The following is a 12,691-nucleotide window of genomic DNA, read 5'->3' on the forward strand; positions in this document are numbered from 1 at the left end:
GTTTAGGGATCTTATCGTCATTATTTAATGGATGGGTGTGCAAACAGGGCTTATCTATTACTGAAGTGTAGTAATTTTTTTTTGTGCTGAAGAAAGAGGTTTTGGTAGAAAAAGGGTTCCTTCGCCAAGTTGTCAACAAATAAAGAAATGATGGGAGTAAATTTCTCCACATTATGGTGAAGAAAGCGTTTCAATGGCATTTTAATCAGGCATTCTTACTTCGACAATAAAAAACCAAGAAAATACGTTAAAAAATGCTGAGGGGCTGAGTGGAGAAGGGCTGAGCTTTTATTAGATTTCAGTAGTAGCCGGACAATCTGTTTAAATTATTTAAGTAACACTTAGGAGTAACGACAATTACGCCACTGGAATTTATGTTTTGGAAAGAGAGAATTCATAAAAAATTCTGGAAATAATGATGTTATCTTTATAGGACTTCGATAGCAGCATAAACAACAAAACGCGTACTAAATGAGCGTATTTTTATACTATCATTGATTAGGAGGAAATATATTGAACAAAAAAATCAAAAACCCAAAATGCCTTTATTCGTACTTATATTCATCAGGGAGAGCCTGCTCTATGAAGTCTTTAAATTGTCCCACTCTAGTGAACACTGTGGTCTTGATATTGGGCTTCAGCTGCCTTCCAAAGGACACCAAGCCCACCAACTTCCCATCCACAGTCAAAGGTCCTCCGCTGTCGCCCTTAAATTACAAAATTATAAACAAAACATCCACATTCCATTAACTTTATGCCTAATTTTTCCTAGCGAAAACGATCAAAACAACGATATACTCTGTGTACTCGAATACAGGGCCGTCCTTAGCAAGTCTGGCACGCTGGGCAGAATTTTTAATCAGCGCCCCCCTCCCCTCAAGAAAAATCGCCGACCAGGAAAGTTCACCGCCCTTCCTGGGCTGCCAACTTGCGTCGTCGCCCGACCTCCCCCCCCCCCCCCCCCCCCCCCCCACCCCTGATAATGCCAGTACTGCCCATATACATGTCCATAGCTTCGGGCTGTTTGTATAAGTCGTTAATAATAATCTGATGCTGAAGCCAAAGGGGTAAACTAAAAAGCGGGTTTTGTTTGCTTCTTTCATGAGGAGATAACTTAATAATTCCCCCTGAATGCTTACTAAAAATACTCACAAAATATGTAGTCTTATGATGGGGTTTTATGCAGATCTGCTTCTCACTTACGGTGATGGGGAAGATCGGGGGAAAGTACTTCAGGCAGTTACTTCTGTCTTCAACTTCAACCTTCACGGCTCTAAAGATGCAAGTTCTTTATGTTGCCACTCGACAAAAATTACTCCTCACCTCAAATGTGTAGATTGCAATCCAGTCTCAGTTCTTCCCCATCCAGAAACCGAAGCTTTAGTACCTCCTTGCGGTTCTTCGTCATAAACCTCGATAGTGTCAGCCTTTTCCCCGATATTTATAGGTTTTTCCAGCAGCAGTACCGAAATATCATTCTGTAAGTGCTGCACAGAAAACTTATTAATATTATACTCACATTTAGAGATTAATAAAGTTACAAAGTTACTTTCTATGGAATTTACGCGTTTCTGAAAGGGACGTATTCCTCGGAGGAAGTTGGCACATAACGTTCTCAACTTATGTAGCATTTAGTGCTGAAATACTGGCTGGCTAAGTTTTTTAATATCATGGAGAGCGTTTTCATTTACACGAGGATGAGAAACAAAGTGTGAGCTGTAAATTAAGAGGGATTAACGGTGTTTACGACAAGGAAGGCACAGTAACGCAACCATTTTGGACGTCGTTGTTGCCATGGTGCCGTTTTTGTTTGCACTGAAGCAAATTTGACAGCGATGTCATTCGCTTTTGTTTAATAGACAAGATGGCCGCCATACTAAAGAACGTACATTTGGGTTCGATCAAAGTAGCTCGGTCCTGTCGCGACTTTGACGGGGCGCCGTGTTGGGGAGACGTGGTGGAGATATTTCGGAAGCCGGCAGTTAGAATCCAGGTAAGATTACCTTTAATCTAATTAATGGAAGGCATCGCTCGGCCCGCCTCACTTGGCCGATTCCTCTTGAAAATTTTCGACGCGGCTCTCACTCCTCCAGGGAGGGGGCATTAAGATGGGAAGTGGAACTGTTAAAAATGCTTTTGTCATTGCGCTCTTTGAGGGTTTGCACCCAAGCGAAAATGGCGGCTTCAGTTCGTCATTCATCCATACTACACCATGAAAAATGTTTCCATAGAATTCAGTGAAAATTATGATAAAATACTCCGCTCAGAAATCGCCCCCTCCCCGTCGACTAAAACAATTCCCTCCAGAAACGTTCACAGATAACCCATCCAGATCTTTCTGGAGCACAAAACTCTACTTTATTTAACGAACCCTCGACTGAGCGACTTACCGCATAGGAAAAGTCCGGATGTCTGATGACTTTAGCGATCTTATGAACTTCCCCATGAGTATCAAATATGTGGTTAGCTCCAGCTAGTACTGCCAAATTGGTCCTGGGGCCCTGCATTCTAGTCTGAGTGCAATGGGCAGCTGCATTTCAACGAACGTTGCCATAACTTGGTTAAGTCTAAAGTCGACTTACCAGTGAGCACCACTCTGGGCTTAATAATCACCCCTCCGCAGATGATTTTGTAGACCCCGGTACTGAGAATGCCTACTTGATAGGGGTATTCATCGATCTTCACTACTTTGCCATTGAGGATTTCTTCACTTTTTTTCTGGGCTGCTGTTAAAAATCGGTTAGTGATGGTTAAGGGGTAGTTACGGCGACTTACCAACTGAAAATTGCACGAAATAGACGATCGCAAACCAAATAACGCGACCACACATTTTAATAAAACCTGAACATTTCGCCTGGACGCTGTTTTATACATTTCCGCTTGAAGGAGTCAGATGAATTTTTGGTTTTTGGACCCAATAAGGTACCAAATTCAACATTGATTGGATGCTTTACGCAACTAACATGGCTTTTTCGCCAAAAAAATTGTTTAACGGGCGAAGCCCCCGAGATCCACGAAAACAGCTTTCACCTGCAAAAATCAATTCGGAGCTGATGATTGAAAGTTCCAGGTGAAGAACCTCTGTCAGACGAAGAGACAGAGATAAAAGCATTAGATGTTAAGCCTATGAGTCGGCTTTCAAGGCATTTGCCTTTCAAATTGGTATATCTGCTTAAACCGGTGAAAGCCCGAAAGATTAAGACAGATTGCCTAATATAATTTGCCACTGAAGGGGCTTTTGCAACTTTTTTCCGCTCTATTGATGTATGTAGTGCGTGTAAAATTCCAAAATCCATTAATGGAAACTATACCTCTGGCGGATCCCTTATAATACACTGCAACACCTTCGGGGAAAGACAGAAAAACGCCTTTCAAAGAAGGTTTTCCTGGGAAATTGCTTTAGGAGGATAAGTTTAGGTCAAACAGGGGTCAGCGTTATTAAGCTCTTAATAGAGTTTTTGTATGTTGAATCTTCTATGGGGAAAAAATTCCATCAAATCATGGGCAATAAAGTGCCGAACTTTTAAGCGAAACGTTCTCTCGAAGCTTTAAACTTTTCGCATTACCTTTTACGTATATGCGCATAAAAGCTATTTTCTGAGCTTGAGCTTTTGTTGCCCAATAAAAACGTATATACTTTTTATCAAATTGTTGCCTTTTATTATTTTAATGTAAAAAATCGACAATAACAACAATAATATCGCCATCAAGTATCTGAGGACGCATTAACAAAATATGTGAACCAATAAAAAGGGAGACCGTAACTAAAAACGTATAGGTCAAAATCCATCCCTCTCCCTTAAATAACACAAACATTATACATATCATTATCATCTACTTAATCCGACGTATTATTGATAATAATATCATGAGAATAAAACAACATTAACATAATTGTGTTGTGGTTTATCGATGATTACAGGTTTATGGATAAATTATTAGGTTATCGTGTATTGGCAATATTGGACTATTTACAGCATTCGCATATACATTATTATTACTATAGACATTGCGAATCTATTTCTGTTCTTTTACAATTACTGTATTTTACTAAATCCTGATTACTCTGCCTCATGTCTGTGAAGATTTGAAAATCTTAAAGGTCAAAAATGTAGATTCTAAATCTGTTGATAATATGGTGAAGGTAAACTTCGCCGACAAATATGGCAAGAGTGAACTTTTGGAAATTTTTCGTTATACAAAATGCAATGCGGCTAAGAAGCATTGACTGTCTGCAAGTTGGTAACACCCCATTTACACTGGGGGTTAATGCCAACTTTTGTGCCTATTTTTAAATAGATCACCCGAATCTGAAACCTGAACTAACCAGAACTAAATCCAGATAACTTTGCTAACAATATAATCTTTATAAAAATGGCATAACAAGGGCAGAGCTTCGGTCAATTGTCCTATTTCCACGAAGATTGGAGAAACCAGACCTAGAGGTTAAAAGTATAGAATCTAAACAAGTCTCTTGACAATGTGACGAAGGGAGGTTTCACTGGTGACACGCTTTTTATCAAATCTCCAATTGCGCAACTTTATTTCAATTTAACCCACCTTATTTCTTTTATGGTTACCGAGATCCTTATGGTTGAGCCCCAGAAACGATCACCCTATATTTATATTACCTACGCTATATTGAAGTAATTTTTGACGATACCATGCAAGAAAGGTCAATCCATCACATGCTTTTCTATTAACTAGATTGACCTCCGTAGCTAATAAACAATCAATTAAAGCACAGCTAGAGGTTACTTTACTCCCAACCGAAACGTCATATCTCTAAAAAATAAATAAATACATTTGAATACAATAAGATGATGCATCTTCTTCTGCAATACACAGGCAATTACCCATCCATAATTATCAATTTAATCGCATAAGCCCGTCACAATCTCGACACACTATCAAAGAACTTCTGAGTGCTTATGCAAAGATCACACCACATAAGTGATACATGTTAACAGAGGTGGAATCTTGCATTCACAGCTTACAGTTAAATTCCTGGGCATCATCACCGTCTTTTCGAATTTTTGTCCCACTCTGACCAGTTTCTGACCGAACAGGCACATTTTCTCTACAAATCGAATTATGGCGATTAATTACTTCGCTTATAACCGCATCAGTAATTGCTTCATTATGCTAAGAGAATCCTGCAAGTGCATGATTGATGGAAACTTACCTGATTGCGGTTTGCCGGTGATTTTCTCGTTGCCTTCACCTGTGAAAAGAAAATAGTTAGGGGGTAAAATAAGGCGTGGGAGTGTTTGGTACTTACTGCAAATCCAGTTTACAGGGCAGCACAAGGGATCGGTCTCGCGATATTTTCGTTTGTAGTAGAGAGGCGCGCATCTCTCCTGTAACTTTTCCTGGTTCTTCACCTGAACCCCGCAAGAGCGCCGCCTGCAAAATGGCTTCTCCAGCTTTCCTGCAATACGAGTACCCATCAAAAAAATTATCCCAGAGAAACTAAGTCATACCTCTGAATCCCGCCTGGCAGACGCACCTCCAGCAAGAGTTTTTGGGCAAGAAATTCTCCCCTTCCTTATAGACTCTTCCGTCATAGACACAAGTGGTGGAATTCTCGTAAGGGGGGCACATTTCCCTGATGTAGCAGCAATCGTCTAGGGAGTATTTCCTGTAGCACCCTGTAGGGGGCTCCAGAACTGACCACTCCGGGCAGCTCACTGTGGCACATTTGAACCTTGTTCTGTGAAAGCACGAATAAATCAAAAACTTCTCATCGCGGAGATGGAGGGAATCCCATGTGAAATAAATCAGTTGGGAACAAGTTAAGGCCATATTTATTACAGTTTAAGGGGGTGTTAACTTTGCGGTACCAGCGATATAAACTGATAAAAAGTTTCCCTTCTTTTTTGTGTGTACTTCTGACACACTTACGAACTTTTAACGACGCCTGAAAGGTGGCGAATTTATCACCTGAGGAGGGCTGAAAAGGGCTTTAACGGATTCGCATCGAGGACACATACTTGTCTTCATTGCCTTGACATCGGCACCCCAAATCGCACAATCCTGCGGTCAGCCTGGAATCAACAGTTTCATTGATCTTGTACGTCTTTCCTTTAAGAAAACAATCTGTCGTGGACTTCTTGAGGCCGAGGCAGTCGAACTTGGACGGGCAAGAGTTTGGCCGGTCGTAGAAGGGTCTACAGCCCAAGTCCTCGTAGAGGAGCGTGCCGGAGAGGTCGCAATTTTCCGAAGCTGGAAAGAAACTGAATTAACGCGGCCGCAGCTTTGAATCGTACATTACTGACCTGCATACAGCCATGTGTCGAAAACACTTAAAACTACTAAAAGATGGGTGACCGTTATGTGTAGATACTGCATGTTCTCCATTGCACTCCACTGACCACCGTAACACTGACACTGAAGATTGAAGATACACAAGATCCGGCGCTTGAGACCAACTCACTTAACGGGACCATTGAAGAAATGTTAAATGGACTCAGGACTATTTTAGGAATATTTTCTAACACGCTGTTGCCATAAATTTGCTATTTGGTCTCGATGCGGATGCAGACAGTTCAATTGCATCCACCTACTATTGCGTCAATGGCTCGAGGGGCCTCCCGTTATAACGTGAGTGGAACCATTTTTGAACCCAAATAACGCGCAAATCTGCAATTAGCATCAGGTACTGCTGAAGTCAAGGTCAGCCAATGTCATTAACACTTCTAGTTTTGGTGCGGGTGATGCTGCTTTGGCTCGAGGATGTTGATCATCAGCTTTAACGCTTTCAACAATAACGATTACTCCATCAACATCCCACATCTGTCTGGTTCATGCAGAAAAGGATGTTACATGGGTTTCCTGCGTAATAAACCTATCGATCGAATACCAGCCCTTGTATAGGTCATGTATCGAATACGGACAAAGCATTACTCCTCACTCCATCATAACTGAACTGATACAGTCATTAATTCTAATATTCACTTCTAAAACTAAAGCTCTGTATAGGGATTATGGACTGATGGATTCCTGTCCCGTATACCAGAAATTATTGTTAGTTGCGTTTTTGATTGAGGCCTGAAGTCCATTATTTTGAGTAGACATTGCGATAAAGTAGCTACAAGGAAGAGTCCAATGCTCTAATTAGACCTTAAATGCTCAAACTTGTGTGCACTATACGAGGATTTTAGTGTACTTTTAATCAACACAGTGGTCATTATTTATCATTTTACAATATGAAATCCAGCGGGGTTTCCAGGTTTTAATTATCCAGACTTTGTAGTGGTGGATTACGTTTACCTATACCTTTTTGTGTGTCATTTTCTTCCCACAACAGCCATCAGGGGAAATGCGTTGTATGGAAAATTGGCAAATGAAATTTACATGGATTCTATGAATTTTACACGTACTTTGGTCAGTGATTGGTGATATAGCAACCTTTGAAGTGGATAGGATACTTTACAGCTTAAAGTCGGCGCTGTAGCAGAATACAGCCACTGCTATGAAGCATTGCAGCGCTGAACATTTCTCGGTCACCGTAATGTCAACAATTTGTAGAAATTACATCTCATCTAATTAATTATTTTTCGAGGTTTCGTCGTCCCCTGAATAGACAATTCTTTGATCCTGTACATTTCCTGATCAACAGAAAAATCGTTCCTGGCCCACAAACAAGGATATTTGAGCCAGCATATTTCGGCCACCATAATATCAAGAATATTTTGAAGATGAATTCTATCACATGAATTATTTTTCAAAGCTCTATCGGTCTCTAAATAGGCCATCCGTCAATCTTGCGGATCTCCTGATCTACAGAAAAATCCTGCCTGGCCCAGAATCAAAAGTACTGGAGCCAATGTGCGACCGAATGAATTTAATTGATTTAAGCCAAAAGACTTTTCCTTAACATTTCCAAGAGGAGGAAAGGGGAACAGCAATACTTTTACTGGTTTTGAAATGTTTGTGGTCCATAATTCTGAAATTTATGGACCAATAATTGCACTCGACAGTTTTAAAAATAAAATATTAATTTATTGTCAACTCTCTAATAATAATACATTAAAATATTAATTTATACAATCGAATGAACTTCAAACTTTTACATTATTATAATACATCTCATCACTATACTTACTACATCTCTGGAAACTCTTACCTACTTCTACTAATAAATAACACCTTACCTATATTACTGTCATTATTAGCAATTCTTTAACGCCAATTCGAATGAACTAAATATGAGTTCAAATCGTGTTTTTGTACTACTTACTTACACTAAACTACTCGCCCCTACGCACTCCCCCTCAATCTGCCCACTCAAACTGGGCGAGTTTCCCTTGGAACTGCCATAGACCTTCGTCGAATACCCGGAATCATTGTTCGTGTCTCTATCTACCGTGTCATGGGGGTTCTCCAGAACCCGCTCACCGAAATTCGGATCCAGCATTCTGGAAGAACCCTCGATCGGGTTTTTTGACTCCGGATACCCTTTAGAGTTTTCCAGCACCCGGAGCTTTGCCAGACGTGCATTAATTGAATGATCGTAAAACTTTGTTGTGGAGGGAGCTGTCAGCTCATCTTCGTAATAGTGGGCATGGTAGGCCGGGTCGTTGTAACGCATTTCAGGCTGATACGGGTTCATCGGGTCGTATTTGCTCGTGCTGGGCTGCGGGTATTGCTTATAAGGATCTGGATACCTAAGAGAAAAAGTGTAAGCCAAGCATATGATTAATTAATGCTGTAGCTACCTCATATTGCCGGGTTCCTGGATCTTCACTATAGGCTCTATGTAGCGAGAAGATGGGCTTACAGCAGCAGGTTCCATGGTGGGACTGTAGACACCGCTTCTACTGCGAGGAGCTGCATCGTTTGGCACGTTTTCGTAATGCCCAAGACGGAGGGTCTGACCCATGGCGTTCTATGTATCGAATATAAAGTAAAACAGCAATTTTTTCAAATACAATAGGGCAAGGTAAATTTCCTTCAGCAGATTATCAACAATTTGTATATTAATGATAACCTATCACGCTGTACAACGCGGTTTTCGGTGGTGTGCTATCAATGAAAATGCAAATAATCCGTCGCAAGTTAAATCGCGTCATTTTTGAAAAAGATTTCGACTTCTATTGAACTCTTTTGCAGAGCTTAATGGAAGTCGAAATCGAATCCTTAATGAAAAACCAACAATTGTCACCACCATAAAGACAAGAATTATTAGAAATTAAATTCCACCAATTATAAAATATCTTACAAGATTGGGTTCTCCGATCGGGCCCTTTCTAGAGGGCATCCTCAAAGGTCCATCCTCATCCTCGCTACTCTCGCTATTCGCGCCCTCGTTGTGGGCGTTTTGCTGGTGCTGTTGCTGTATCCTAGCCACCAATTCTTTGACGGAGGGCCGAGGCATTTGAGGGCCGATTTCAAGGGGTTCCAACTCGTCCATGCTTCTAGAAAGTCAAGAAACTCTTACAATGTGCGTGGGCCGTTTAACACACACAGAGCAATTGGAACTTCCTTTTCTAAGTGTATCATATCTAAATTATATGATATTTAAGTACTTCAGATGTAATATCAGTTTAATGAAGAAAAACTAGTTTGTGTCAGGTAATTTCCCAGGCAGGTATAGGTGTATGCGCCTTAAAGAGGTTGGAAATTAAAAAGGCTTTCATAGTTAATTAGAATGTTGCAATTAGAAGAGAACAGTAAGAACTGTGGACCTCTTGAAGACTTCCCAACATTGATTTACGGTGTATTGTAATTGAATTCTCTTATACAAATTTCACGGCGGATTTAATGATAATGTCTCTAGCTGAAGTGCTTATAGCTCATGCATTAATCATAGCCCCCAAAGTGGGAAAAAATCATTCGTCCATTGAATCGTGAATTTTTCAGTATCAATCATCTAACCTAGAAAGCAAGCTCGGTTCCACAAGAACCCGTTTCAGACGTAGAAAAACTGGAGGTCTACATCTTATACAAATAAGAAATATGTATGGGTAATTTAATAAGAGTACTGGAATTCTCTTTGGCTCACAATACATTTATAAATCAATAATAAATCTACGTCACATGCGGCCTTAAGGTACGTCGGCGTACAGAGCAGAATTCTTTCACCCAATAAATTATCATTGCGAGGAAATCTCCGAGTTTAAATAACTCCAAAGCTACCGGTATTTATGTATTATTAGCGGCAATTAGATAAATGCCACTCGGTAATTGGTAAATGGGTTGTAAATCAATAATTGAAATACACAGAGAAGCTCTATTGTCTGAGATTGTTTTCAGAGAAAAGCAATAAATAAAAATATAAACATCGCATTATTTCTCCACTCGGCAGCTACAGATAGGGCCCCATGAATCTCGAGACATTCGGCTGGAGGAGCCGTGTTAGCCTTTAAAATGTATAATCTTTGAGATAATTTACGTAGTAACTTTTGCTATTTACACTAATGGCCATAATGATAGCAGCAACTTCTCTAAATAAATAACAGCTAAAATTTAACTTACAAGCTAATGTTTGTTCTTATGTTAATATTTTGTCGTGCCGCTTGAAGTGCTGGATACAAGCAATTTAAATTAATATAGTTTTTGTGTCGTATTTGGTTGTCAATGTAATCCCGCAAGTTCTCAATAGGGTTTAAATCTGGAGATTGTGACGGTCAAGGTAGAACTTCAGTGTTTTGCTCCCTCAACATGTCTTGTAAGTTGCATTTTAGCTTTATTATGTATATCAATTTAGGAAAGTTGCTATAATTATAGCTACTACTGAATGTATCTGAAACTTGTTAAATAATCTTCTCATGCTGATTACCGTCTAATGGCCTTTCGAAACTCTAAATGCCATAACTAATGTACTCACATTCCCATTATACAGGTGTTTGCTATAATCTCAGGCATATTTGTGCCTCGCCAGTTATTTATACAGGAAACACACATTTACATGGCGTTACCGTAATTTCACGACCATTACTTCTCCAGCTTCAAGCATTAGATTTATTCTCGTTTAGTAGAGCAAAATCTTACCTGGTGGCTTGCAGCTGCGCTTTCTCGGCAGTATCCAGCATCTCTAGGCTTCTCGACCGAATCATCTGCGGCTCCGGTTCTTTGTACATGTTAAGCACTCGTTCTGAGCGCCTCCCATGCCCTCCGCGGTTAAGTTTCTGCTCCAGCCCGGCCACCCTCTGCCCCAGCCGGACTTGCGCCCGTAAAAGCTCCCTCTTGTCCTTTTCGATCTTCGCCTCCAGGTGCCGGAACAAGGGGGCGCAGTAGCAGGTGTAGCCGACCCCCACCGGGCCCTTGCAAATATTTCCTGCTAGATCCAGGTAGTATTGCTCTCCCTTCTTTAAGGGCTCCGGGGGTAGAGTGTCCAGATTGGGAGGGGGGAAGGCCTCGGGGTCCGGGTAGTAGTGGCAGCCATAGGGGGACCAGGGTTTGTTGTTTGTTATTGGTTTCGCGGCTGGCGGGGTTTCGGTTATTGATATATCGACCACATCTAAAAACGAAAGATCATCACGTTTTAGACGCCTACGCGCTACATTCCAATAGTGGGATTATAATATAAATACGGCAGCATCATATTATAAAGCAATAAATCGATGAGGTAGGCCATGGTGGCGTTGACCTCTGTAAATTAGCTAGAGCACAATGGGGCCCACTGTTCATGCGTAGTAAAATAATTTAAATTGAAAACTCTCCTTTTGTCCCATGGGACAACCTCTATGTCCGCCTACAGAAGTCCTAACATCAGTCTCTCTCTTATTTTTCGAGTAATATGGGGATTAATAAGAGCTCGCTCTCAAGTTTTGGAAACCCGCTTGTTTTCCATCGGACACCCTGTATAGGATTGAATATGATCGACCTAGCAATCACAGCGGGCCCTTCCCCAAAACGCAGGCCTCCAAACGGAGAACTTTAGCGGAATTAAGATTTCTGACCACTTAGGTAGTATCAACCCCTCGCCAAAGCTTACTTTAGCAAGTCCCCTTATGGAGGCGGTGCCACTAAACCTCCTCGTTCTTTACTGAGATCTTCTCAGGTAATCAGGCAACAAATCGCATAATTTCGCAATTACAGCAAACGACCTTTGCCAGGCACGTTTCACGGTACTCACGCTGTGCTCGACTCGTCTTTCAAGCCCTTTTGGTACCACTCGTTGAACACTGATTATTATTTATTGTGTTGGCAACATTGACCGTAAAGTTATGCGATTGCATCTGATCTGCAACGCCGATAAAACGTTGCATTCTTGAGCATTTCTCGACATTCTCTCTATAGAGACAGATCGACCCGAGGTGTTGCAGTCATTACACTGGTAAAAAGACGTTGATTTTAACGCACCGATGTAAAATGCCCGTGGTTTTTCACCTTGGGTAGTACCAAGAAAGAGTAACTATGTTTACGCGATGCAAAGTTCGGGAAATGTTTTGGAAATCTTCCTGGGAACATAAACAACAATTAACTTCGCCGAGATAAACTCATACTCGAGTTTATGTAGGAGTTTTTCTGTTTTCGTATCGATTATTTGATCGACATTTCAAAATATAAAATCGACTTTACGACCGTTTTATTTTTTTTATGGGCCGTCACGGTGATTCAGGCCAGGGGAGCGCTGGTCAGTTTAACGGAACAATTCCTAGAACGAACGTCGGACAAGTTTGCTACTTGTAAAAGATAAAAATATCGGGGAAAGCAAACAGTGTGGAGACGAAGAGTTGCACTT

General features: G+C 40.9%; 3 protein-coding genes across 3 annotated transcripts in view; all 3 read right to left on the minus strand.

The window, feature by feature from the left end:
* Positions 1 to 530: 530 nt before the first annotated feature.
* LOC136414235 (trypsin-like) lies at positions 531 to 3,739 on the minus strand. Its single transcript, XM_066398134.1, has 6 exons — positions 2,776 to 3,739; positions 2,583 to 2,726; positions 2,391 to 2,530; positions 1,324 to 1,487; positions 1,153 to 1,273; positions 531 to 707 (listed from the first exon to the last, which is right to left on the minus strand). Exons 1-6 carry the CDS (start codon positions 2,828 to 2,830, stop codon positions 546 to 548), a joined length of 786 nt encoding a protein of 261 aa, XP_066254231.1. The 5' UTR covers positions 2,831 to 3,739; the 3' UTR covers positions 531 to 545.
* Positions 3,740 to 4,736: 997 nt separating this feature from the next.
* On the minus strand, positions 4,737 to 6,419 carry LOC136414227 (uncharacterized). The gene is made up of 6 exons (XM_066398121.1): positions 6,279 to 6,419; positions 5,994 to 6,225; positions 5,484 to 5,713; positions 5,282 to 5,431; positions 5,186 to 5,224; positions 4,737 to 5,080 (listed from the first exon to the last, which is right to left on the minus strand). Exons 1-6 carry the CDS (start codon positions 6,358 to 6,360, stop codon positions 4,941 to 4,943), a joined length of 873 nt encoding a protein of 290 aa, XP_066254218.1. The 5' UTR covers positions 6,361 to 6,419; the 3' UTR covers positions 4,737 to 4,940.
* Positions 6,420 to 7,982: 1,563 nt separating this feature from the next.
* Positions 7,983 to 12,691, minus strand: part of dgo (ankyrin repeat domain containing protein 6 diego) — a 36,819-nt gene continuing 32,110 nt past the window's right edge. Inside the window, exons 6-9 of the mRNA XM_066398107.1 lie at positions 10,996 to 11,464; positions 9,224 to 9,419; positions 8,721 to 8,890; positions 7,983 to 8,669 (exon numbers count right to left, since the gene is read on the minus strand). Coding sequence (XP_066254204.1) covers positions 8,243 to 8,669; positions 8,721 to 8,890; positions 9,224 to 9,419; positions 10,996 to 11,464 — 1,262 coding nt within the window. The 3' untranslated portion in view covers positions 7,983 to 8,242. The remainder of the gene's footprint in view (positions 8,670 to 8,720; positions 8,891 to 9,223; positions 9,420 to 10,995; positions 11,465 to 12,691) is intronic.

This window comes from Euwallacea similis, chromosome 1, assembly GCF_039881205.1.
Source record: "Euwallacea similis isolate ESF13 chromosome 1, ESF131.1, whole genome shotgun sequence".
NCBI classification, from domain to species: Eukaryota; Metazoa; Arthropoda; class Insecta; order Coleoptera; family Curculionidae; genus Euwallacea; species Euwallacea similis.

Coding starts and splice junctions, on each gene's coding strand:
- LOC136414235 (XM_066398134.1), bottom strand. CDS start 2,830: ATGTGTGGTCGCGTTATTTGGTTTGCGATCGTCTATTTCGTGCAATTT. Junction 2,727..2,775: donor TTTCGTGCAATTTTCAGTTG/GTAAGTCGCCGT, acceptor GATTTTTAACAG/CAGCCCAGAAAAAAAGTGAA. Junction 1,274..1,323: donor TTGCAATCTACACATTTGAG/GTGAGGAGTAAT, acceptor TTGCATCTTTAG/AGCCGTGAAGGTTGAAGTTG.
- LOC136414227 (XM_066398121.1), bottom strand. CDS start 6,360: ATGGAGAACATGCAGTATCTACACATAACGGTCACCCATCTTTTAGTA. Junction 6,226..6,278: donor CGACACATGGCTGTATGCAG/GTCAGTAATGTA, acceptor GTTTCTTTCCAG/CTTCGGAAAATTGCGACCTC. Junction 5,714..5,993: donor TGTCAAGGCAATGAAGACAA/GTATGTGTCCTC, acceptor GTGCTTTCACAG/AACAAGGTTCAAATGTGCCA.